Below are 21,501 nucleotides of genomic sequence, written 5' to 3'. Positions count from 1 at the left end.
TCATCACTAATATTTCCTCATTTCGCAGAACGCATGAGAGCATCTTCCAAGGATGCCATCTCCCCTATTTTTTTAAAAATCATTTCTAAAAATTGATCTTAGCAATAATGGAGGTATTGCTTGGATGCTTGCAATTAATAGCAAAATTCTACATTGTAAGTGGGATGTTTTTTTTTGTTTGTTTTGAAAAATCCCCCAAGAATGGGAAATTCACTCAAACCGTTGCTAGAGTCAAATAGAGACTTTGTGGTGGTGAGAGCGAGAGCGCCTTGCTTGTGAATCTACACGTTTAATTTTATGTGTTTATTTGCAGAAACGTTTGGCAGAGTTTCTGGACCCTCCAACCGCAGAGTGGTGGGTGTTTGGCCCCCTCCCTTTAAATCCACCCCAAGAGACTCCAGAACCGCAGCAGCGGGATCCGAGGCGGGGACGCCTGGTAGAGACCTCCAGGGAGATCGGGGGCGGCGGAGGCGTTTCCACCGGCGCAAACGGCTGGACCGGAGCGAGGCTGATGGGACGCTTCTCCCACCCCAAGGAGGGCATTCCGGGAGAAAGCTTCTGGCGGTTGGGGCAGCCCGGGACAGATGGCGCTCAGTCTGGAAGTTGCTCAGGCTTGGGGTGCATCCCAATGTTTCCAGGAGTTCCCCCAACCCAAACCAGGAAGGGCAGCTCAACAGCGCCCAGGGCAGGAAGGGGAAAACCGGGCTCCCCGCTATCCGCCTGGCAGCCTCGCTCGCTCGCTCGCACTCGCGGCTCCCCCTCTGGGTTCACCTGCCACCACCGACGGACTGTTCCTCAGGGGCGGCCGCCGCGTCTCCTCGGGGCGCTTCTGCCTCAAAGGGCCCCGGGCAGTCGGCCAGCAAAGTCGCCTCCTGAAAGGCGAACCTGCGGGCGTGTCTCCTAACAACGCAGGGAAATTCCACTTGTTCAGCTATGCAAATGCACGCCAGATGCAAACATACTGGCTCCTTTAGAAAGCTTGGGGGAGGGGGTCTACGAGCCCCTTCCCCCTTATGCCCGAGTCTTCTGCTGCAGATTATCAGGCCAAGTTTTGCATTTTGGCCTGGATTTCAGCTGGGTGATGTTGCATTAGCTCCTTGGTTGCCATGAAGCCAGAGGCTGCTTTGCAATACCTGGCAGGCAGAAAGGCATGTTAAGTGGAAAAACCTCACTAAACAGCTCAAGGATGGGCATCGGCAGTATTCCAAAATTGGGAGACCCGAAAGAGCAACCCAGACCGGGGACTTTGGCCCGTCACCCAGGAGCTGCCCAAAGCCAGGCAGTCTCTGGGCCAACCTGCCCCTCGCCCGCCTGGACAGCAGCATCCCTGCTCTGGTCGCCATAGCAACGGCCAGGAGGAGGCAGGATGTTGGGTGGATCCTGCTCACATCCGCAGAGGCCAGAGGAGGAAGAGGAGGAGACGGAGCCAAGAAGATGAAGCAGGTGGGGGAGAAGGGGCTGAAGGGGAGGGGAGGGGAGGGGAGGGCTGGCTTTGGACAGGATGCACGAGGCTGTGAATAAAGCAGGGAGAGAGACTTCCCTGCACAAAGGGGGTCTGGGAGAGTCTTTGGCACTGAGCGCAGAAACAGGACCACAAGGCAAAACGGGCAAGGGGACAATCAGGTCTGGGAGTCAATTATTTTGAACGGGATCCATTTTCTGGAGGGAGGCCTGTGTGCACACCGTGTCTCTGGAAAATGAGAGGCAGGGAGTCCCTCTGCTTTAGGAGACACAAGGAGCGACTCAACCCTTCAGTCAAAACAGAGGCTTTGTGTGCTTCCCCAGACCCGGAAGAGGCACCTCCACGCAGGTAGGCAGCCAGCTGGCAAGAGCGAGGCCTGGCGTGAAAAGAGGAAGCCACACCAGGTGGGAAAAGCCGCTTGGAAACATTGAGCAGGAGGGGAGCAGGTTTGCCAGTCACAGGAGGGATGGGGGTGGGGACGGGAAAGCTCTGCTGGAAAAGGAGGAGGGAAAGAGGCCTGATTCTGCCAGGGGTGGCTTTTCAGGCCTTCATCACGCCTTCCCTGTGGTGCACTTCTGAGCTTGCTCACACAGGGTCCATCTCTTGCAGACCTTAGCAGATGACACGGAAGACGTCTCCCTCGACTTTGGGAATGAAGAGGAGCTGGCCTTAAGAAAGGCAAAAGTCAGGTAAGGAGGGGTGCCTCTTCCAACTGCCCCCCCTCCCAACGGCCTTCTATCCGTTTTATAAACAGACCTCTTTTTTATGTACGATGCATGCACAGGCAAACTTCTTTTTCAGTTTCTGCTTCACTGGTTGAGGGTTTTTTCCCTGCTCAGCTGAATTTGGGGCTTATTTGGTAGAAAGCTTGTTGGAATTCTTTGTTTTGTAACCGCATGGCACAGCTGTTCTTATGGAAGCTGACAGAAACCTTTGGTATTTCTGGCACTTACTTGCCAAATTAATTGGCTGTCCAGAATCATTGAGAATTGGGCTGCACACAAGTTTAATATTGTTCCAGCAATTGTTTAAGTGTAGCCTAAATGTTTTGGATTTGCTTTTAAAATTACTTGATTAAATATGGTGACCTTTGCTGTTTGGGTCCAGAACTATCCAAAAGAGGCTTCTTTACTGAAATTCACAGGTGCAAATAAAATATTTACCCTTGCTGTTCTCTTGCACCTACTGTTGCCAGGCAGGTAAATATTAGATCATCTCATAATGTCCCAGGTGTCCTTGGAATCGGCCTGGCTGTCAACAGTTCACCTTTCTCTTTCTCACTGACTAATGTAAACACACCCTGCAGGGCTGGCTCGCTCTTGCAGCAGATGGAGCTCCACCAGGAAGTCAGTGTGCCAACCCCCAGCCAGGCCCGTCTGGCCTTTGCCCTCCGCCCGGGAGCCCCAGAGCAGCAAAGAAATCCTGCGCTACCCGAATGTTTAAAGCAGGGGTGTCCAACCTTGGCAACTTCCAGAATTCTGGACGGTTCCTTCCTAGGTACCCGCTGGCCACCTTTTTCCACCTTTTCTTCCGCGTGAGTGCCATCGTGACCTACCTCTTCTGTGACTGGTTCAGCAAAAGCTTCATCACCTGCTTCCTCCTCATCCTCCTCCTCCTCTCCTTTGACTTCTGGTCTGTGAAGGTAGGCCTTCTGCTGGCCTCCGCCCAAGAGGCCCCGCTGGGCCACCTTCATGATGTCAAGGCAGGCAGGCGGCCACCGAGGTCCCTTCTCAGTATCATCTTCTCTTCCTTAGCTTCATAAAACTTACTAGCGCTCTTGTTGGCGGGCAGATAAAAGTGGCACCGAGGAAGTAAACACTGTATTTGCTTTATTGGGTAGGAGTTTGTTATTTAACCGGTGCCAACTATGGAAAAGGCACTTTGTTCTCCTAGATAAAAAGGGAGGAGGGATAAAATAGTCTAAGCCGGGATCAAGCAACTGGAGAAATTAATTTAAAGGCCACAGTTGCAGCAACTGCAAGGAAGGAGACATCTTCTTGCATAGCTTTCCAACCCAGGGCGTGCCAGGCCATCGGCTCCCTTCTAACCAGCCGGCAGTCACAGTGTTGCAATCCTCGACCGAGGGGCTCTGATGGGCGAGTCACGACCGGTGTCTCCAAATTACGGCACAGGGAAATGGAGATGCTGGTCCTGGTGGACCCAACCTGGTTTAGCTGGGATGAAGGGCCTCCTACATTTCTGTAGTTCCAAGAAACTCCCCAAACTCTCATCTTTGTTCCCCGCGATCTCTCCCTAAATGCACCCTCTTCTTTATCTGCCCCATCAGAATGTCACCGGAAGGCTGCTGGTCGGTTTGCGATGGTGGAATCAGATCGATGAGGATGGGAGAAGCCACTGGGTGTTTGAAGCAAGGAAGGTAGTCCTTAGCCGTGTTTCTTCTCTTGCCAACACCTAAACTTTTTGGGTCTGTTTATGAAGTGGAGCCATTTGCTCTTGAACTGCAAGAGAAAAGCCTCCAGGCGAACCGGAGCATCTCCTTTCCAGCCTGGGGGCAGCGAGAGAGCATAACCCCCAGCTAACATCACAATAGTTGGAAACGAGGGGATTTTTCATTTCTGGCCTGGAAAAGGGAGGGGGGCTGGAAGCTTTGTGCATTTTGGAGCGCCTACATTTCAAAGAGGATCACAAATTGTTTTGTCTATTCTTTTGGACCACATAAACCCAATCAAAACATCACATTTTAAGGAAGTTTGCTTGCTAGCATGAAGAAGTGAATCTGCTTTCTTAATATGAGACAGTATCTGTTCCCATTTCTGTTGAATGCTGTTGTCTTGAGAGCAACATCCACAACTGAATAGCTTAAAATAATTTGCTTTTCTCTTCTTTCAAGGGCCTCTCTACTGTGGCTCCCCCCACTGAGGTAGAAGCCCGGATCTTCTGGCTCGGGCTGATCATCTGTCCCGTCATCTGGATCTTGTTCTTCTTCAGCACCTTGTTCTCTCTGAAGCTGAAATGGCTGGTAAGGCTGGGCCACCCTTGGCAGAGTCCCGCTGGGACTTTGAGAACGCCAAGGGGCTTTTCAGACGGCGGCTTTTGCCCAGATGTTTTGCAACCATTGCTAAATTCTTTGTGAGCAGGTGGGGATGGAGTAAAGCCTGCACGGGGGGGGGGGCACACAGGGCCCCTGTGCGGTGGAGGCCTCCTTGGTGGGGCACTAAAGCATTTTCTGAGTAAGGAGACAGGGAGAACTCGGTTCTCCTGTGCTTCTTCTGGGTGGCCTTTGACAGACTGGCTGTCACCCGACTCTTGCAAATCTTACTCAGCCAACTTTCCTGAAGCTTTGCTTTCAGCTAGAACTTTGCAGCCTTCCAGGGTAGAAATTTAAAAAGAACCTCAGGTTCTCAGGAATATCTTCGTAATTATGTGAAGGTGCTTTGCACAATCGTAAAAAAAATCTGTAAGAGTCTGCCTTTCTGAAAGTCATCCTCATCCATCAGCCATCCCGTTTATGCTGAGTGAGGGCTGCTTTCCCAGGTCCCAGGGGTCTCTCCTTGGGGGTCTTCCCAGATCCCTGAAGCCTTTAAGTCACTAGAAACCTGTCTACGAGTCTGCTGCTCCCTACCCTTTGTGTTCCAGGCACTGGTGATAACTGGCATCTGTCTCCAGACGGCTAACCTTTACGGCTACATCCACTGTAAACTCGGGGGAGCTCCCCAAACCATCCACAAAGTCGCCTCACACTTCCCGGCCCAGGAGATCTTCCAGAAGGTGAGCGGAAGAGCCTCCTGCCTGACTTTGGGGGTTAAGCATCAATGGGGAAGACTGGAAATGTAGGTGGCTTTTTAAACAGAGGGAATCGCTCAATAAATCCTGGCAATGAGGGGGGAGGGGCTGTAACCGAGGCAGGCCTGAATTCACTTGGGGGTGGGGGGGGGAGGAAATCTACCACACCTCCACACTGGCTTTGGCTTGCTGGGTTTTCCACCTCTTTGGCAACCAGCCTTGTTTTATTGCTCCTGCAGGAACGATCAGAGGACTTTCAAAAAAACGTCCTGAAGCATCTGGGGACCCAAAGCCATTAAAATGAGGATGCCTGGGAAGTCCCCGGGGGACGGTTTCTGCGCTAAAGACCAAGTCAGGCTGCATTTCGCTTCAGAAGGGCCAACACAGCACATTCAGCAGCAGCTTCCTCTTGGCTTCACATCCCACGTGACGCTTTCTAGCATAGCATAGCAGCCCTTTTCTGGGAAGCTGTTCTGGCCTTTCCCTCTGCTGGAGCAGGTGAAAGGCTGATGCCGAGCTCCAAGCTCTGATCCCATCCCTAAGAGGAATGCTGGCTTCTCCCCTTGCGAGGCAGGCCTGGAAACCTCTTCCTCTCCCTACTCCTTTGGGGGTGGTCCCTCGGAACCCTTAGCGGCTCCTTCGCAATTTGACAGGAGGCCTCCAGCAAGCCTGGCATAAAAATTCAGCCCAGCTCCGATTCTGTTACGCATCATTTCAGCATTTGTGGGTGGCTTTCTAGGGCCCTACAGCAGGGCCTGGGTCACACATTTCTTTCTGCCCCCGTTCACCTGCGGAGGGTGCTGGGGGCACTAACCAGTCATCCTTCCTGCCAATCTCTCCCTGGGGAGCAGCAAGGGGCACGAGAGGAGGGCCTCTGCCCACAGTCTTTGTCTTCTCCCTGCTTTTTGCAAGAACATTTGATCTGAGAAGCAGATGAGGAAATGAAACAGCGATCCCTCTGCTTAGAACTAGACTGACACAAACAGACAGTGAGTTATTTTTATTTGCATTCTTAAAAGAGCTAATATGGCACTACACGGCATCTCTCGTGAATAGGACCCTGTCGGTATCACCCTTTTAAAACACCTGAAGAATGAGACTAAACAAAATTTGGGGAACTGACTTTAAATAGTCCTCAAATATAAAAAGAAAGACTTACGTTTTTCTCAATAAAAGCAACCTCTGAACTTGTCTCCAGTGGCTGATTTCACTAGTGAAGATAATTATTAAGGGAAGTTATCAAATCATGATAAGTGGATCTGCTCCCAGGAACAAAACGCAGCCTGTTCTGGAAAATTTAGAAAGGCTCTACCTCAGAAAAACATCTCTGATTAGCAAGTATTATTCAAAGGTATTTATTTGCATATACACGCTTATGCACCTATATAGATATGCACAAAGGATCCACATTTATCTGCTACTCAGGTCATGTTTTCTTCCTGTGGGGAGTTCTGATTACAGTAGTCCTGGATTCCTGCAAAAAGACCCAAAGCAAGAATTGCACTCAAGTTCCGTGATGCTTCCCTCTCTGGCCGGCTTCCGGCCACAGGCACGAAGGCCACAAGGTGGCTCTTGGGTGGCCTGTGGCTGAAAATGACTCTGCGGGCCATAGAGATTTGCTGTCCAAAACAATTTTTTTTTTAAAAAAAGAATGACCTGAAAGGCTTGCATGAAGCCCCCGAAGGGCTGAACTCACTTTGGATAATGTTCCTGCAAGACAGGGTGGCTGGAGAATGTGGTGCTTCAGCTAAGGAAGAGTGGCCTCTGTCACAACTTTTTCCTGCTCGAGGAAAGGGGAAAAGGGAAGGTGCAAATTTAGTTCACCATCAGGAGGTCTCCTCCACTTTGAAGAGCAGAGATTCTCACTGCCAATCTGCTGTTTGGCGCCAAAAATGCGCCCATGGGTTACCTTACCTATTTGAGGATCGAGAGGCATTTTCCCCAGGAGAGGCACATTTAAGGTGCGGCACATCATCTCTGCACCCCCCGTGGTGGGAGGAAATATTTGGGACTCTTTCTGTAAAAGGGGAAAACTGTCATACAGGCTCCGAGATGTACCAGAAAGGAGGGGCCTGAACAGAGAGGTCTCTTCCACTGCAGCCCAGAGCAGTGAAACTGAGCCTGCAGCCCCCTCGGGGGCAGGGAAGACTCCTCCCTGGCCAGCTACTCAGGGTTGCAGGAGCTCTCTGGAATTCATAGGAGAGCCGTTTTGGTAGCTGGAGAAATAAATTCTTCAGGACTGGCTTGGGGGTAACAGAATCTCGCCGTGGAAGGACTGGACTCAGCAAGAATTAATTATCCTGCTTAAAAGTTATTAAAAGAGCTGTAACAATACCTTACATTTGGGGCATACGAAGCCGCTCATATTTTCCACCACTCCAATGACAGGTAGCTTCACCTTACGGCAGAAGCTGATCTCTTTCCGAACATCTTGAAGCGCCACTTCCTATGTGAAAGAAAAGCTGACCGCTAATCCACTTCTCCCGCATTAAAGAGTCGCACTTGAAAGGAAAAAGTGGCCCACTGACCACACTGCCCTTAAGGTTTGGCCTAGGGGTCCTGCAAGCACTGCCGGGGGAACTCACACTTTGATATCTACCTGCCTCTTCTGCTCTTCCTGCCCTTCCCCTTCTCAGGTGACCTCCTCTCCCAAACCCCAAAAGGCTGTTCACAGTGTTGTTTCTGCAATTCTGGCCGTATCTACCCATTTTCCTTCAAAACTGGTTCATTTACCTCCTGCTCCAATTGTGCTTCCCACTTACCTGTTAGGAAAAAATGGGGACAGCTATGGAGTTTTAATCAGAAGGCTGAGCCAATTAAAATAAAAGGCTTATTTCCTGCCATGTGCATCTGGCAGTGTTCGCCTACATGCTTACAGCCCAACTGAAATGCCGTTACTGAGGTTCCGTATCTCACCTGTGGGGTGGTGATGACCACTGCCCCATCGACTCTGGTGCTGCTGAGAAACTGGACTATGGATATATGTTCATCAGATGTTCCCGGAGGGGTATCTACAATCAGGTAGTCAATTTCACCCCAGTCCACATCCCGAAGAAACTGCTTAATCATCCCTAAAAATAATAATAGTGAAAATAAAGGGAGGAACTGGGTCTTTGCGGGGGCTAAAATTTACCCCAATCACTCACATGAAGTGTGTCTCTGTGCTGCAATGTATTTTTCTTAATATATTTTCACACGGCCACCAGCAAAAATAATTATTGACTAGTCATCAAGCTCTAGAATTAAAGCTAGTTTAATTTTAACTAAACTTGTGGAAGTTCCAGAAGTGGAGAAGCCATTGCCATTCAGATGCAAATAAGTAGCTGGTATTCTTTGCAGGGGCTGAGAGACACAAACCGTTTTTTTTCGGTCCTCTCCAAATAACAGCATCATCAGGGCTGCTCAGCAGAAACCCCACTGACATCACACCCAGGTTTTCTTCAACGTACTAGAAGACGGAAGCACATACACAACTGATCAAACAAAAAAACACAGATGCCTTATTATTTCTGTGTATGAAGCAGCTGCAACCTTATCACTCCTAGAGTTCACACAGAGATCAAGTATCTCTGTGTCTAGGCCAAACCTTTTCAGAAAGTAAATAAATCTGTCCTCAGTCAATAAAATAATATAAGGGACTTCAGCACCAAAATAGGGGAATACGGGAGAGGCCATCTAATGTTTGCTTTTTCTTGACTAAAACATATTACTTTCTAATTTTTGACCGGGAAGTGGCAAACAGCAGAAAAGACCAGAGTTCTCACACAGTTTATTAAGAAACAGCCACAGCAACTCACCACTGGAGACCAGCCGGATCCACTTTGATGAACCTGAAAGGAGGTTTCGAAATGTTAATATGAACATGGCACTTGGCATCACAACAATTTGCTATTGCTCTATATTTGTAGTTCATAGTGACAGGTGATGATATTCATGTAGTTAGAAAAAAACCAATACATAAAGACTAGATATTGGTTAAGAGAGTGACAATCCACAAGCATCCCCCCAAATCAGGGAGAGGAGCCAGGCACCCTCTTTTAGAAACATGCAAGTTTTCTACAACAGAATTTTCTGTTCTGGGATTGATCCTTTAAGTACATCTTATTATTAGTTTCCAAAAGGCCAGTTCCCACTTTGCAGAACTATTAAACCAAAAATAAAGAGTGTCCAGGTTACTTTATTTTTATCTAGAAAGCTGCATTTTAAAAAGGGCTGCAGGGTACAATCACTGACATCCCGAGTCAGAGAGCAACACAAAAAACCATTTCTGACATACAAAGCCACACCTGTTCTCCCTCAAGGCCCATGATTTTCGGGATGGATGGTCCACAAATGTCAATGTCCAGGATGGCAACCTGGAGTGGGAAGAGACAGTCTGGAATTGCAATTTGCAAAAGGACATAATCACTACTTGCTATCAAGTAACATTGTTTATGTGTGGCCTTCCTCACGAAGCCATCATGAGAAATTGCTTGTTTCTCCTTGTCTCCATTGTCAGGCCACTGTTACAACAACCTCTGTGACACAGAAGACCCTCACCTGCGTAGTTTCGTCCTCTGCTAATCCGTGGGCCAAGAGAGCAGTGAATGTGCTCTTACCCACACCTCCTTTCCCAGACAGCACCAGCAGTTTGTGCTTGACAGCTTTCATTTTTTCCTTGATTTCCTCAATAGCTTCACGGAGGGGAAAACAACAGAAAAAGCTTTAATAAAACATTTTGCATTTGAGGATGGAGGGAGTCGGATATCGTACGGAACATGGTCTTCCTCTCATGACTGAGTGGCTTAGTCCCCAGCCTGCCATTAATCCCCTCCCCCATCTCTTATAGCAATAGCACTTAAGACTTATATACCGCTTCACAGAGCTTTACAGCCCTAAACGGTTTACAGAGTCAGCGTATCGTCTCCAACAATCTGGGTCCTCATTTTACTGACCTCGGAAGGATGGAAGGCTGCGTCAACCTTGAGCCAGTGAGGATCGAACCCCTCACCCACAGCTCAAAGGCAAATGAAAAAAAGCATTAAGAGCCCTGCAAGCTGCCATCAGAGGCTCCCTCCCAAGCTCATTTCTCCAAGCTCAGTTGCATAACGCACACATAACGTACCTGGGTCGGGGCCAGCAAGTTGTCCCAAGGAACACAAGCCCTGGTTGGGACATCCTTGGCAAGCGTCAGCCTTGCCTGCTTCATTGCTGCCAGTGCCTGGACAGTCTGGTGGGGATATGAAAAAAGGAGGATATTTGCAATGAAGGAAGACGAGGAGCCCCAGAAATGATGGCAACGGATTATGGCCGAAAAGTTAGCATCTTTTTAGTAGGTCAGGGAGAAAGTCCAGCCTGGTTTGAAATCCACAGAAGGGGGTCCCCCTTCCTTCCCTCTGGAAGGACAGAGGACCTTTGCTGCCAGGCTTGAAGTTGCTCTCCTATCAATCCCCTCCACAACCATCTTCCCAGCCCCCTCATCTTCCCCCCTCCCCCTAAGGTTCAAATGCCCCCCCCCCATGCTAATATTTCAAAGGGACCCGAAAACGCGGCTCTTGGCGGGGCCTCTGGCGAGGGTGACTGAAGGCTCCTTCTCTCCTGTGTCCCCACCTGCTTTTCTCACTTGGGCCACCTGGGCTTTTAAACGCTTCCAGCCGTTTGTAAACCGCCCAGAGTGGCTGGCAGTCAGGAGGAGTAGGAATTTAATCGATTAGATTTTTGTCCCACCTTTTGTTCACAGACACACACACACAACTGAAGGCTGCAAAAACGGCTCTCTGGTTGTTTAGATATTTATTATTTATTAAATGTTTATCTTCCCTACAGGGAGACTCCGGGCGGCTTACGAGATATAAAACGAATAACTCGCCCTCCCTCTGCGGCCTCGCTCCCAGGCCTTTCCAGGGGCTCCGAGGGCGGCCATTCGGCAGGGAGCCGCGCCCCCCGTCCGCCCGGCGCCCACCCTGCTCACCGTGAGGCCGGCCGTCGAGGGAAGGCCCGCTCCCCTCGGCCATAGCGGCGCCACTGCCGGAAGAAGAGCGCACTTCCGGCCGGAGGAGAGACTCCAAAACGGCTCCCCGCGGTGCACCCGAAAGAAATCCCCCCCCCGGAAAAAGGGAACGGGCGATGCGGTTCCGTTTGGAGCGCGGAGGGAGGCTGGCGGGGCCGAGCGAGGGAAGGGAAGGCAGGCCCCTCTTTTCCGGCCTTGGTCCGGCCCCACAACTTGGGGCAGTGCGCCCCCTCAGCGCCCCCAGCTCTTTGGCTTGGGGTTATTCGGGGGGCTGGGAACTTGGCGGCTGAGGCCTGACCCCCCCTCACCCCCAGAAGAGTGGACCGTCTCCCAGAATTCCCCAGCCGGCATGCCACCTGGGGAATTCTGGGGGTTGAAGTCCACCCATCCTCAGGTTGCCCAGGTTGAGAAAGCCTGGCTCTGGGCAAGCAGGGAGGCATTTTAAGCAGGCAGTGGGGGAGGGGGGCCCTCCAGGGCCCTTTTGTGACACCAGCGCCAAGTCACAGTGCCAGGCTGGGCTGCAGGGGCAGAGACCCCCCTCCCCCCCAGGGCAGCTGAATTGCTTTTGGGCCTTGGGCTGCCAGGGAGGTTGGTGACGACTTGCGGAGTTTGATGGAATTCCTGGGCACCACCCAGACGGCCAGCTACTGCGGACCAAAGAAGAGCTGCCTGCTGCCGGAGGTGGCCCCCACCAGCCTCAGCCATGACAGCTACCAGGCTTACTACCTGCCAGGCTATCGCTACCTGAACTCATGGAGGCCGAGCCTCTTCTACAAGGTCTCTGCTTTCCGACCTGGTGATGAGGGGGCCGGGCGCCTCAGTGCCCCCTTGAGGCCCCCAACCATCCTGCCCTCAGTGAGGTCATCCCTCTACGCCCGCTACAGTCCTCATGACTGGTACAAAGCCAATGCCGTGCAGATCAAAGGGTCGGAGGCATACCGGCACTGGGCTGGGCGGCTGAATGCGGACAGTGCGCGGCTCATGCAAGACAAGGACCAGCTGACCCGGCAGCAGCAGGAGGATTCTGGGAAAAACCTGGGGCAGAGGCTGGCCGACATCGATTTCTGGCGGTCCGAGCTGACCTATGAGCTTGAGCGGCTGCTGAATGATACCCGTGCGCTGGACACTGCCAAGCGGCGCCTGGAGTGTGCGGCTGATGAAGCCCAGGGGCCTCTCCAGGCAAGTGTGGCACCCCCAGTGCTATCAGGCTGCTATTAATGTGGGGTGCTGGAGAAAAGGCACTGGCCTCTCTTGCGGCCGCTGCGGGGTGATGCCTTGCCAGCTGTTTCCCTGGTGGGACTTAAGTTAGTTCTACAACATTCTCCTTCACTGTAGCACTGCAGCATGCATCGAATGGTAGGCAAGCCCTTGGAAGGATAGCAACATACTTTTTATTATTAACCTATCCCTAAACTAGGCCATCAACAGCCTCACAAAATGACAGGCAGGATAAAATGATAAAATGTTTTCTGCCAAAGACAGTTTGCAGTGGTGATGCAGAGAAACACTCTTCCAAATTATAGATTCCGCCATAGAAAAGAGTCCTTGGCATCAGAAGAGATTAAAAATGTTTAGGCAGATTGCTTCAGAAATGGCAATTCTACTTTTTGTGTTGAAGGCCAGAACGGCAATTTCTTCTGAGCTCAGAAATCAGGAGGAATCTGTGCCAAAGGTTTGGAAGCAGTAAAGTCTTAACTTCTCTGCTGGTGGCAGCATTGGCTCAATCTTGACTTGAAAGCTAAGCAAGGTTGTGCCCGGTTGAAAAACAAGTCACCGGGAGTCAGCTTGACTTGGAAGAACCTCTGGCTTTGCTATCAGACCTCTGCACTGGAGACAAATTCCTTGTGTGTCCGAACACACTTTGCCAATAAAGAATTCTACCTGCCTATTTATCTAGTCAGAATTCAGGCTGTATAATTTCGTATCAGTTTGTATTTCTGAACTGCAAGCAGGTAGAAGTGCACCTACGGAGCCTCTTGGAAGCTTTGTCTGTGTGCCCAAGAATTATTCTGTAATGTTAACGGTATTGTTGGTGCCTTCTCACAAAATACCACTGGTAGAAGAAAAGGGTGAGAATTCCACTTTCTTGAGTGTAGAAAAGCAGGGTTTTTAAAAAGTGTTATGCACCCACTAGAAACCTTAAGTGAGTCAACTTTGCTGTGAGATTGAAACTGGCCATTAGGTGGCATATTAGCTTTTCTCTTCAAATCTGTTCAGGACATATTGTTGGTCCCAAAGCAGCCGTAGCCAAAGTTGGCTTGAGGCAGAACAGGAGCTTTTCATCCTCTCCTCCCTCCACCCCTTGGTTGTCTTTGCTCATCCCTTGGAATGGGGGTGGGGGGGGAGTTGATGCTAGAGCTACCAGATTAAGGGGGGGTGCATAAGAGCACCAGCGGGCCTACCATCCCTGTCCTAATGTTTCCTCTATTTGTATCTATTTTATGTATTCAATTCATGCTTATAGTTACATATATTACCTAATATGTTCTTGATAAATAAATAAATAAGTAAATAAATTTTGTTGCCAAAATCCAGACAATCACTGGAGAATAGCAAAGAGATTAAAAAAAAAATCTACTCCCCCCCCCCCCGTGGTTTGCTGTCCAGATCCTACGGTATAGCAGTCCATGCTGGTCCCCTTTGCATCCAGCAGAATTTTATTGTAGCTGCTTCTAGCTAGTAGGCTAGAAAAAAGAGTGGGCTACTTGTGGGGGTGGCAGATTTTGAAAAATAAAAAAGCAAAATTCCCAACATCAAAAGCTTATAATTGGGAGCGTTAGCCTTACTCACTGATTTGTCTGGATTGCTCATAGGTGGCCTTGGAATGCTTATACAATCGGGAGAAACGGATGGGAATTGACTTGGTCCACGATCACGTGGAAAGGAATCTTATACAGGTATTGTAAAAGAGTGTATCAGCAATCGCCAAAAAGTAGCATTTAAATGGTAGGTTTTTGTTTTCCTGCTCTTCCTGCCTCTTTCCGTGGTTTGCTCACGGAAAGATAAGCTGACCGGAAATTGTTCAGAGCAAGAGCGAATATGCTATCAGCTTGTTTGGAGATACCTGGTTACATACCAGGAAGAGAGTTTTCCTTTTTTCTTTTCCCTCTTCATTTTCTGTGTGCAGGAATTTTTTGTATAAAGCAAGTTGCAGTAATGTAAGGTTAGTCCAGTGGGACAACTTTGGGAGAAACCTTGGGAAACTGGGGTGAAGAGGTGCTGCCCAGGGAATGGTCTGAGAAGAGGCAGCAGAGGTCACAGCTGGAAAGCGGGCAGGGTGAGAGGCTCAGGAGGGACCCTGCCTAGTTTCCCAGGCTGCAAAGGAGACGGTGGGAGAACAGCACTTTCAGGCTTGCAAAATTCTGTTAGTGTAGCTTTACAAATAAAGTAGAATGAGCTTAGTTGGTTGTGTTTTCTTTTCTGGTCTGTCTGGTAAGGAGATGACTTGTTTAAAATTCACCAATTTCAAGAGGGCGAGGATTAGTCTGCAGCTGGTTTCCCACATTTAGGCTGTGTTGAACTTCAGCTCCCATAATTCCCAGCCACTGAGACTTACTGAAAGATAATAGCTCACAACAATTCTGTGTATGCTTCCATTGAGCTATGCCTCTGCTATGTTTATTAATACCTGTAATGCATCATGAAACCTTTGTCTCAGTTCAGGTTTAAACAAATACCTCTTGAGACTCACAGTGTGTTGTGATGCAGATATCTCAATCTGGAGTCTCCTTTGAATTGTCAGCTCCCCGTTCATTTAACATTCCTGCTGATAAAAAAGAATGAAAATCACAATTCCCAGCATGCAATTGCATATAAACGTAACACAAGGATCTTTTTGCGTTTTAAATAAACAAGATGTCTGCGGATGTCCTGGAGGAAGGCTGGGACAAGCCTCTCCAGAGCTGCTGCTAAATTTACACGGATGTCTCGGTTTTGTCACCAGGCATCAAAATGTCACCAAAAGGCCTTTAATTCTCTGTGATCATTTCCTTTCCTGGGCTTTTGCACGGATGGAGGGCTCCACAAACCGTCTTTCCCCCAACTTCTGTAGAATCTCTGTCTTTTCTCTTCCAGGAGGTTGATTTGATCAGGGCTTGCCAAGAGAAAATGAGAAAGCTTGCAGAAAGAATCGACCAGCAGATGAAGTAAGCTCTGAAACAAGTCGGCTGCTATTTGAAGCGGGACACAAGCTGGTCTGGTTGATCTATGCTGGGGATGATGCAACACCTGCAGCAGTTCAAGATCAACATTATGGTTTGGGGAATCTTATTTAGGATGGGTGGGGCCTTCAGCAAGGAGCAGTCAGTTCATTCGGCGGTTCTCAGTAGCAAGAAGTGTCCAACTGGGGAGCATCCAGAGGGCCAACCGGAAGCAGCCTTCAAAGGCAGGGGGGTGAGAAAAAAAGAAATGGCTAAACTAGCATGATTGTTGGGACTCCTGGACCACCATCCCCCACCCGCATATTCTACTTAGTCGGCAGAAATTCAACAGGTAGTGGTAGCAGGACTCCTTTCTCTTCACTCTTTTGTCTTACTGAAAGGAAAGTGTGATAATCAGGAACTCAGCAAACATCAATTGCAGTCTTCTTGTCAAAGGGACAAAAGTGTAGGCTTAAAATTCATGGCTCTCCCCACCCCCTTGCAATCTGGGAATGTAGAGAAACTTCCTGTGCCTTTTCCTTGACTCCTTTAAATAATAATATTGGGAGAGAAAAGAAGATAACCACATAAAACTTTGTTCCAGCCTTAACAGAGATGCTCAACATGCACTTGAGCGGGATCTCGGTGATAAAAGTTCAGCTCATTTTATTGACGAAAAATGCTATAATTTGAGGAATACTTCGGACAGCATCAACTATTACCATGGAATTGAGAAAATTGATGGAACGTAAGTACCGGATTATCCCCTCATAGTCATTTAAGTAGCGGCTAAATGAATGCGGGGATAAGAAAGAGCCGATCTCATGAAGTTTGTCAGAGCTGGTTCATTGATGATTGGACACTGGATAAGGGACGTCAGTGAGCGCTTTGCCTTACAGAAAAAAGTTAAGGGGAAAAAACCCGTAAGACATTTTTCCTAGCCTGAAATGCATGTTAAAAGTATTCCATACCAACCTTAGATGGCTCCTCAGCAATGTTAACTGCTTCTTACATTCCACATTAAAGAGATCCTCTTCTCCATTGTGTGCACGGAGCTGCACATATCTACTAGTTGTCTTTGTTTAAATCTCTGAGGCATTTTTCACCATCCCATAGTCAGCAAGAAGAGAAATGACCACTCTGCACTTAATGGAATGCTTTATATCCCACCGTCTTTTTCCCTGTTATTAGCACCGGGCTATAATTTTGACCCAGTTCCCTGTCACTTGAAATAATAGTTTCCTTTCATTTTCCAAAGCCACTCTGGTTCTTGCCTTGCAGAGTCTCCGTCCCTGAAACTTGGGCGAAGTTTAGTGATGACAACATCCGGTATTCCCAGAACGCCCGAGCCAACACGGCCATCCTCTGCGAGGAAGCAAACCACACGCTGGAAATCACCTCTGATGATATGTGGAAACAGTGGACTGACAGCAACTTGTCCTTTACCTCTCGCATATCAGAAATTGCAGATGCCAAGAACCAGCTGCAAGCACAGCTGGCGAAGGTAGGACAGCATCCGATTTGCTCTGGGCTGGCGGAATCTCTCTCATTCGTATATTTATGTTCAGAAAAACTATTGGAGTCTCTAGAGCAAATTTCTCCAGCCTCAGCAAATTTACCACTTGTGGATTGTGGGTTGGTGGCTGAGGAATTCTGGGAGTTGAAGTCCACAAGTGGTAAAGTTGCCAAGGTTGGCAACCTTGCTCGAGATAATGACAAAATAACAGAGTGGGAAGGGACCTTGGAGGCCATCTAGTCCAACCCCCTGCTCAAATAGACCCTATAGCAAGACCTGTCGCTCAACGTTTTGTTGCTGGAAGTCGCAAGCTGAAACCGCATGTCCCTTAGCACAGGTGGTCCTCATCTTAACGACCACAATCAGGCCCGGAATCTTGGTTGCTAAGCAGTTCAGGGCCTCCACTCCAGGGTTTGGGACGCTGTACAGAATGGTTGCTGATGTACAAAGGTGGAGGCTGTCCGAGTTGGCAAGTCGGGAACTCCCTGTTTGGTCCAGGGTGCTGACCTTCTGTGCTTTTTCGCTCAAGAAGATGTCGGAGAGCTGCCAGTCTGCTCTGCCCACACTGCACTGTGATGTCACCGAAGTGGAGACAATCCAGCAGCATGCAAGAGAGGAAGGTTTTGGGGAAACAAATGGTGAACCTCCCGAAAGCGTTGGACAACGTGGGCAGGCAGGCTTGGCATGAATAAGTTTCTTGTTCCAACCTCTTGTCCGGCAGGAGAACAGTCACAAGCACGGATGAATTATGGCTTTCAGTGAAACCTTTGTCAGTCCCCCCCTCCCCATAACTTCTATAATAAATCTGGAGCTGTTTGAATTCAGATTAAACCAGTATAGTTAGACAGAGCAGGAACATCCGTTTTCCACCTAGCTTCTTTCACTCTGTGTCACATTAAAGAGAGGCTAAGTGGTGTCTTCCATAGGTTGAGTCCCTGGTGTTTTGTGTGTCCATTGGACAACAGATGGTAGCATTTCATAGAAGCAGGGGAATTGAAAGCGACCCGTAGCCCTATAAAAAAGGACCGTGTGGCTCTCTTCCTTTGCTCCCGGTGGAGCCAGAAGGGAACTGAACTGAATAGCTAAGAATGCCAGTGAGCTAATTGGTGTTTATGTTCTGGAACAGGAGGGCGTCTTTTGAAGAGCTATAGAAATTAATCTACAGCCACTTCTGAACTTCTTTGTGTTCCTCTTTTTTCTCTCTTTTGCACTGATTTCTGATCCTTCAAATACAGCTCTTCAGAGATGCAGGATTGTTGACATCACCTGCTAGTAAGATCACACCCTTTGAAATGATGTGAATTATTTTGCATTGCGAATTTTATATGTAGTCATTAGGTATAGTTAAGATCATGTTGCTGGTAGGCAGGAAGGCTGAGGGGGTTGCAAATACGCATCCACTCCCTTCCTGCTTTTCCTTAATTCTACTTTTTAAAATAGAAAGCAACAGAATTATGACTTCAAATCACATCTTTCACAACACTTTCTGCTGAGGTTTAAAAGTGGTTGAATGTTTGGTCTGAATTCAGAATTCACGTTTCAGATGCTGACAGGGAAAGAATTGTCAACTGCTTGTCAGTTATTCTGTTTCTTAGCATGAAATTCAGTGGGAAGGTTTTCCCCCAGAAGAGAAAAAACAAAGCAGAACAAGAAGAAGTAAAGAAATAAACAAGCCAGGCAGGATCTGGCTTTCCACTTGGTCCTTTTCCTAGGCCGAAGATTAAGTATGAGAGCAGCCCCCCCCACCGCTCCCCCCCCACCGCCCTCTTTGCCTCTCAGCTAGAGGAGATTGGATTTCTCCTTCAGACGGGTTCAGCTTTCTTTAAGTATCCCTTAGGAGGAAGTGTTGGGACTCTTGGCCCACCCTTGTTGAGTGTGCTTATTGTTTTGAGATCTGACTGTGGGAAAGTTAGAAGCTCATCCTTTTTAATGACTCACGAAGCACTGAAAAGAAGAGAACCAGATATTCATGTCACCACTTGGTTCGTGCCCTCCCCAGGGAGGTCCTGTGTTGGAAGAGCTCTTGGGTGCAGGACTGCTTAAGGGACAACCTTTGATGCCTTCTGCACAACAACCAGGTTCTTTTGTGCCAATTTGGTATTAATTCATAGAGAGCCGGCACATCTTATTATACTTGACAGAAAGTTAAGATTGTGGCAGAGAAGGCCCTCGGTCTCCAAGCAGGCTGGGCGTCGAGCAGAGCATAGAAACATGGAGGACCTTGACCAACTTATAGGGGCACTTCCTGTGTTGCAGCTGCTACGAATCCATGAAAGAATCTTGAATCTCGGCCACAAAGTTGTTTACGTACTAAGTTTATTTTGCTTGATGTATGCACAGATATTTCGGATGCGTTACTCACTTTAACAGAGAGATCAAAATGTCCTCATCCAGATTTATTCTCAGCCCAGCTCCGCCAGACCAAGTGGAGTGCTAAATTTTCCAAACCAATTAGCACAATGTTTTTGGCCTGCTTGCTATACTGGGAGGTTGGACTAACGTGCCTGGGGCCGTAGAACAAAAATGAAAAAGGGCCCTGAACAAAAACGAAATGGGTTTTAATTAAAATCAGGGTTGATCAATTAATTACAATGAATATTCCATGTGCGTTTAATTATTTTCTCCTTATGGCAAGTTAAAAATTGCAATTCAGTATCACCCGTTCAGGGTCTCCAAGGATTCTCTTCCCAATGAAACTTTTAAAAAGAGGAAAAGTTGCCTTCCAGTGAAGATTGATCCTAGCCACTCCACGGGTGGGTGGGTGTTTTGGGTATGTAGTTTCCAGGTAGCTTTTGTGGGAACAATGTGGAAGTGCAAAAGGTTTTGCTGGATCCACAGCTGGCTTGAAAGACACAGTCGTCTTCATGAGAATGGGCCAGATCTGGGCCCAGGATTCTTCAATGGTGTCTTGTGTGATGGACTACAGGAAGAGTTGAGCAAATAATACAAAACTGGACAGAATGGCTAATACTCTAAAAAATGTGATTGCTTAGAGCAGCCTTTGTCAACCTCAGCTACTTTAAGATGCATGGACTTCAACTCCCAGAATTCCTCAGCCAATACAGAAACCATTCAGAGTTCATTACTGATGAAAAAGAAAACAGATGCATTGGTACAGGGTGCAGAATACCATTGGGATCAAAGTTACATGTAGGAAAGATAATTTTGTAATGGATCACAAGCTGAAAATAAGTCAGTAGCTATTCAATAAAGTCAAAGATCTTAAGTTGCTCTCACAGTTTAGCCCTATTTTGCATTGGTCAGAGCTCACTCAGACGACCGAGTTCTGTTTCCAGCACCACCTCTTAAGGAAGAATAGAATAGGGGAAATTCTGTGATTTTGGATAATTCCGATTTGCAGATGATAATATCCCAGTGGAAGCTGGCAGGCATTTTTCTTTCCAAAACTGTCACGGATCTTTACTTCCCCTTTCAGACTCTTCAAGAAATCTTCCAGACAGAAAACACCATCATGTTACTGGAAAGAGCGATCATGGCCAAAGAGTGTCCACTGAAGGTGGCCCAGACCCGTCTGGAAGCGAGGACCCGGCGGCCAAACATGGAGCTGTGCCGGGACGTCCCCCAGTTCAAGTGAGTGCCGTCACGCTTTCCACGGCGCCCTTTGGCGGTGGCCGCATCAGCCCTGAGAGACGCTGCTGCTTTAAAGGAAGCCAGCGGGGGTTCGGTTTGTGCAGCGGAGCACAATTTTGGGAATCCAGGCTGAGTCCCTGCAGAGCCCGCTGGGTGGTTCCCTCGCCTGGCCCTTCCTGAGCCCTGAGTCGCCTATCCGGCTCAGGCGGTTTTCACATCTTCTGAAGTCGGCATTGGGCCCTGCCGGCTGCTGCTTCTGGCCTCCTGCTGCCTCTGTGTTTTGGTTCAGGGTGTCCTATGCTGAACGTAAGCCAGGCTTCACTATAAGCGGGGGAATTAAATGCCGGATTTAGGCAGAGGCAGCCGATAGACAGCTCCAGCGCTCGTAAGAGAGCAGAAGGAGGAGGGAACCCGCCCGCCTTGCAAGTCAGCTCTGCTTCAAGGCTTCTCCTTATCGCTGTTAGTCTTGGCTAATTTGTTAACATCTTTTTAAGCACCTAGAACTGATCCCATTAAGAAAGAAGCGAAACGCAAGCAGGTCTCTGCGTGTGCCTCAGAGCCTGGGTTTTTCCAGGCTGCCCTGCCTGGTCTCAGCAGCTTCCCACGAAGGCCCGGCAGCCGGTGACCCCTTCCTTTTCCTTCCCTTCCAGGCTGGTGAACGAAGTGTTCACAATTGACGACACCCTCCAGACCCTGAAGTTGCGCTTGCGAGAAGCCCAGGATACTCTGCAGCTGCTGATCCTCAACAAGTCGAAACTGGAGCACGACCTGATGGTGAAGGCCAACAGCCTCTTCATCGACAAGGAGAAGTGCATGGGGATGCGGAAGACCTTCCCCAGCACGCCTCGCCTGGTCGGCTACACCTGAGGTTGCAATGGCCGCCTTCCACGCTCCTGTCAATCTGACATAAAAGGTTGAAAATCATGGGAGACATTTCTGCTCGTTTATTTTTTTGTAGCAAATGGAAGAAGGAGAAAGAAAAATAAAGAATCCCGTGAAAATAAACGTAACATAACGAAAACAAAACCGGAGCAAGGTCACCGCTTTTCTTGCTTGCAGA

General features: G+C 48.7%; 3 protein-coding genes across 4 annotated transcripts; 2 read left to right on the top strand and 1 right to left on the bottom strand.

Moving 5' to 3' along the window:
• Positions 1 to 425: 425 nt before the first annotated feature.
• Positions 426 to 6,393, top strand: TVP23A (trans-golgi network vesicle protein 23 homolog A). Of its 2 annotated transcripts, none has more exons than XM_034441478.3 (7): positions 426 to 1,443; positions 2,072 to 2,151; positions 2,960 to 3,104; positions 3,750 to 3,839; positions 4,314 to 4,442; positions 5,060 to 5,191; positions 5,446 to 6,393. In XM_034441478.3, the coding sequence occupies exons 1-7, from the start codon at positions 1,435 to 1,437 to the stop codon at positions 5,503 to 5,505; spliced, it is 645 nt and encodes a 214-aa protein (XP_034297369.2). In that variant the 5' UTR covers positions 426 to 1,434; the 3' UTR covers positions 5,506 to 6,393. The 2 variants fall into 2 exon arrangements, with proteins under 2 accessions (XP_034297369.2, XP_087734848.1); XM_087878722.1 differs by lacking the exon at positions 426 to 1,443 and adding an exon at positions 1,479 to 1,810 and having other exon boundaries at positions 2,769 to 3,104.
• A 152-nt stretch (positions 6,394 to 6,545) lies between these two features.
• NUBP1 (NUBP iron-sulfur cluster assembly factor 1, cytosolic) lies at positions 6,546 to 11,611 on the bottom strand. The gene is made up of 11 exons (XM_034441476.3): positions 11,157 to 11,611; positions 10,311 to 10,415; positions 9,746 to 9,879; positions 9,493 to 9,561; positions 9,004 to 9,036; positions 8,564 to 8,654; positions 8,123 to 8,277; positions 7,542 to 7,652; positions 7,121 to 7,223; positions 6,903 to 6,986; positions 6,546 to 6,680 (listed from the first exon to the last, which is right to left on the bottom strand). Exons 1-11 carry the CDS (start codon positions 11,197 to 11,199, stop codon positions 6,628 to 6,630), a joined length of 981 nt encoding a protein of 326 aa, XP_034297367.1. The 5' UTR covers positions 11,200 to 11,611; the 3' UTR covers positions 6,546 to 6,627.
• On the top strand, positions 11,285 to 21,467 carry TEKT5 (tektin 5). The gene is made up of 7 exons (XM_034441473.2): positions 11,285 to 12,374; positions 14,009 to 14,092; positions 15,270 to 15,340; positions 15,939 to 16,082; positions 16,616 to 16,838; positions 20,287 to 20,441; positions 21,092 to 21,467. Exons 1-7 carry the CDS (start codon positions 11,808 to 11,810, stop codon positions 21,306 to 21,308), a joined length of 1,461 nt encoding a protein of 486 aa, XP_034297364.1. The 5' UTR covers positions 11,285 to 11,807; the 3' UTR covers positions 21,309 to 21,467.
• The last annotated feature ends 34 nt before the right edge of the window (positions 21,468 to 21,501 follow it).

Source organism: Pantherophis guttatus, chromosome 14 (assembly GCF_059756535.1).
Source record: "Pantherophis guttatus breed Tessera chromosome 14, ASM5975653v1, whole genome shotgun sequence".
Taxonomy (NCBI): domain Eukaryota; kingdom Metazoa; phylum Chordata; class Lepidosauria; order Squamata; family Colubridae; genus Pantherophis; species Pantherophis guttatus.
This window is presented reverse-complemented; position numbering and strand designations above follow the sequence as displayed.

What these genes read in the sequence shown, in the direction of transcription:
- NUBP1 (XM_034441476.3), bottom strand. Translation starts at nt 11,199, where the DNA reads ATGGCCGAGGGGAGCGGGCCTTCCCTCGACGGCCGGCCTCACG. An exon ending in CCTCGACGGCCGGCCTCACG is followed by an intron (nt 10,416 to 11,156) that starts GTGAGCAGGGTG and finishes TATCCCCACCAG; the next exon opens with ACTGTCCAGGCACTGGCAGC. An exon ending in TTGCAGGAACATTATCCAAA is followed by an intron (nt 6,681 to 6,902) that starts GTGAGTTCAGCC and finishes GTCTTTTTGCAG; the next exon opens with GAATCCAGGACTACTGTAAT.
- TEKT5 (XM_034441473.2), top strand. Translation starts at nt 11,808, where the DNA reads ATGGAATTCCTGGGCACCACCCAGACGGCCAGCTACTGCGGACCAAAG. An exon ending in AAGCCCAGGGGCCTCTCCAG is followed by an intron (nt 12,375 to 14,008) that starts GCAAGTGTGGCA and finishes GATTGCTCATAG; the next exon opens with GTGGCCTTGGAATGCTTATA. An exon ending in AGAATCGACCAGCAGATGAA is followed by an intron (nt 15,341 to 15,938) that starts GTAAGCTCTGAA and finishes ACTTTGTTCCAG; the next exon opens with CCTTAACAGAGATGCTCAAC.
- TVP23A (XM_034441478.3), top strand. An exon ending in TTGACTTCTGGTCTGTGAAG is followed by an intron (nt 3,105 to 3,749) that starts GTAGGCCTTCTG and finishes CTGCCCCATCAG; the next exon opens with AATGTCACCGGAAGGCTGCT. An exon ending in CCCAGGAGATCTTCCAGAAG is followed by an intron (nt 5,192 to 5,445) that starts GTGAGCGGAAGA and finishes TTGCTCCTGCAG; the next exon opens with GAACGATCAGAGGACTTTCA.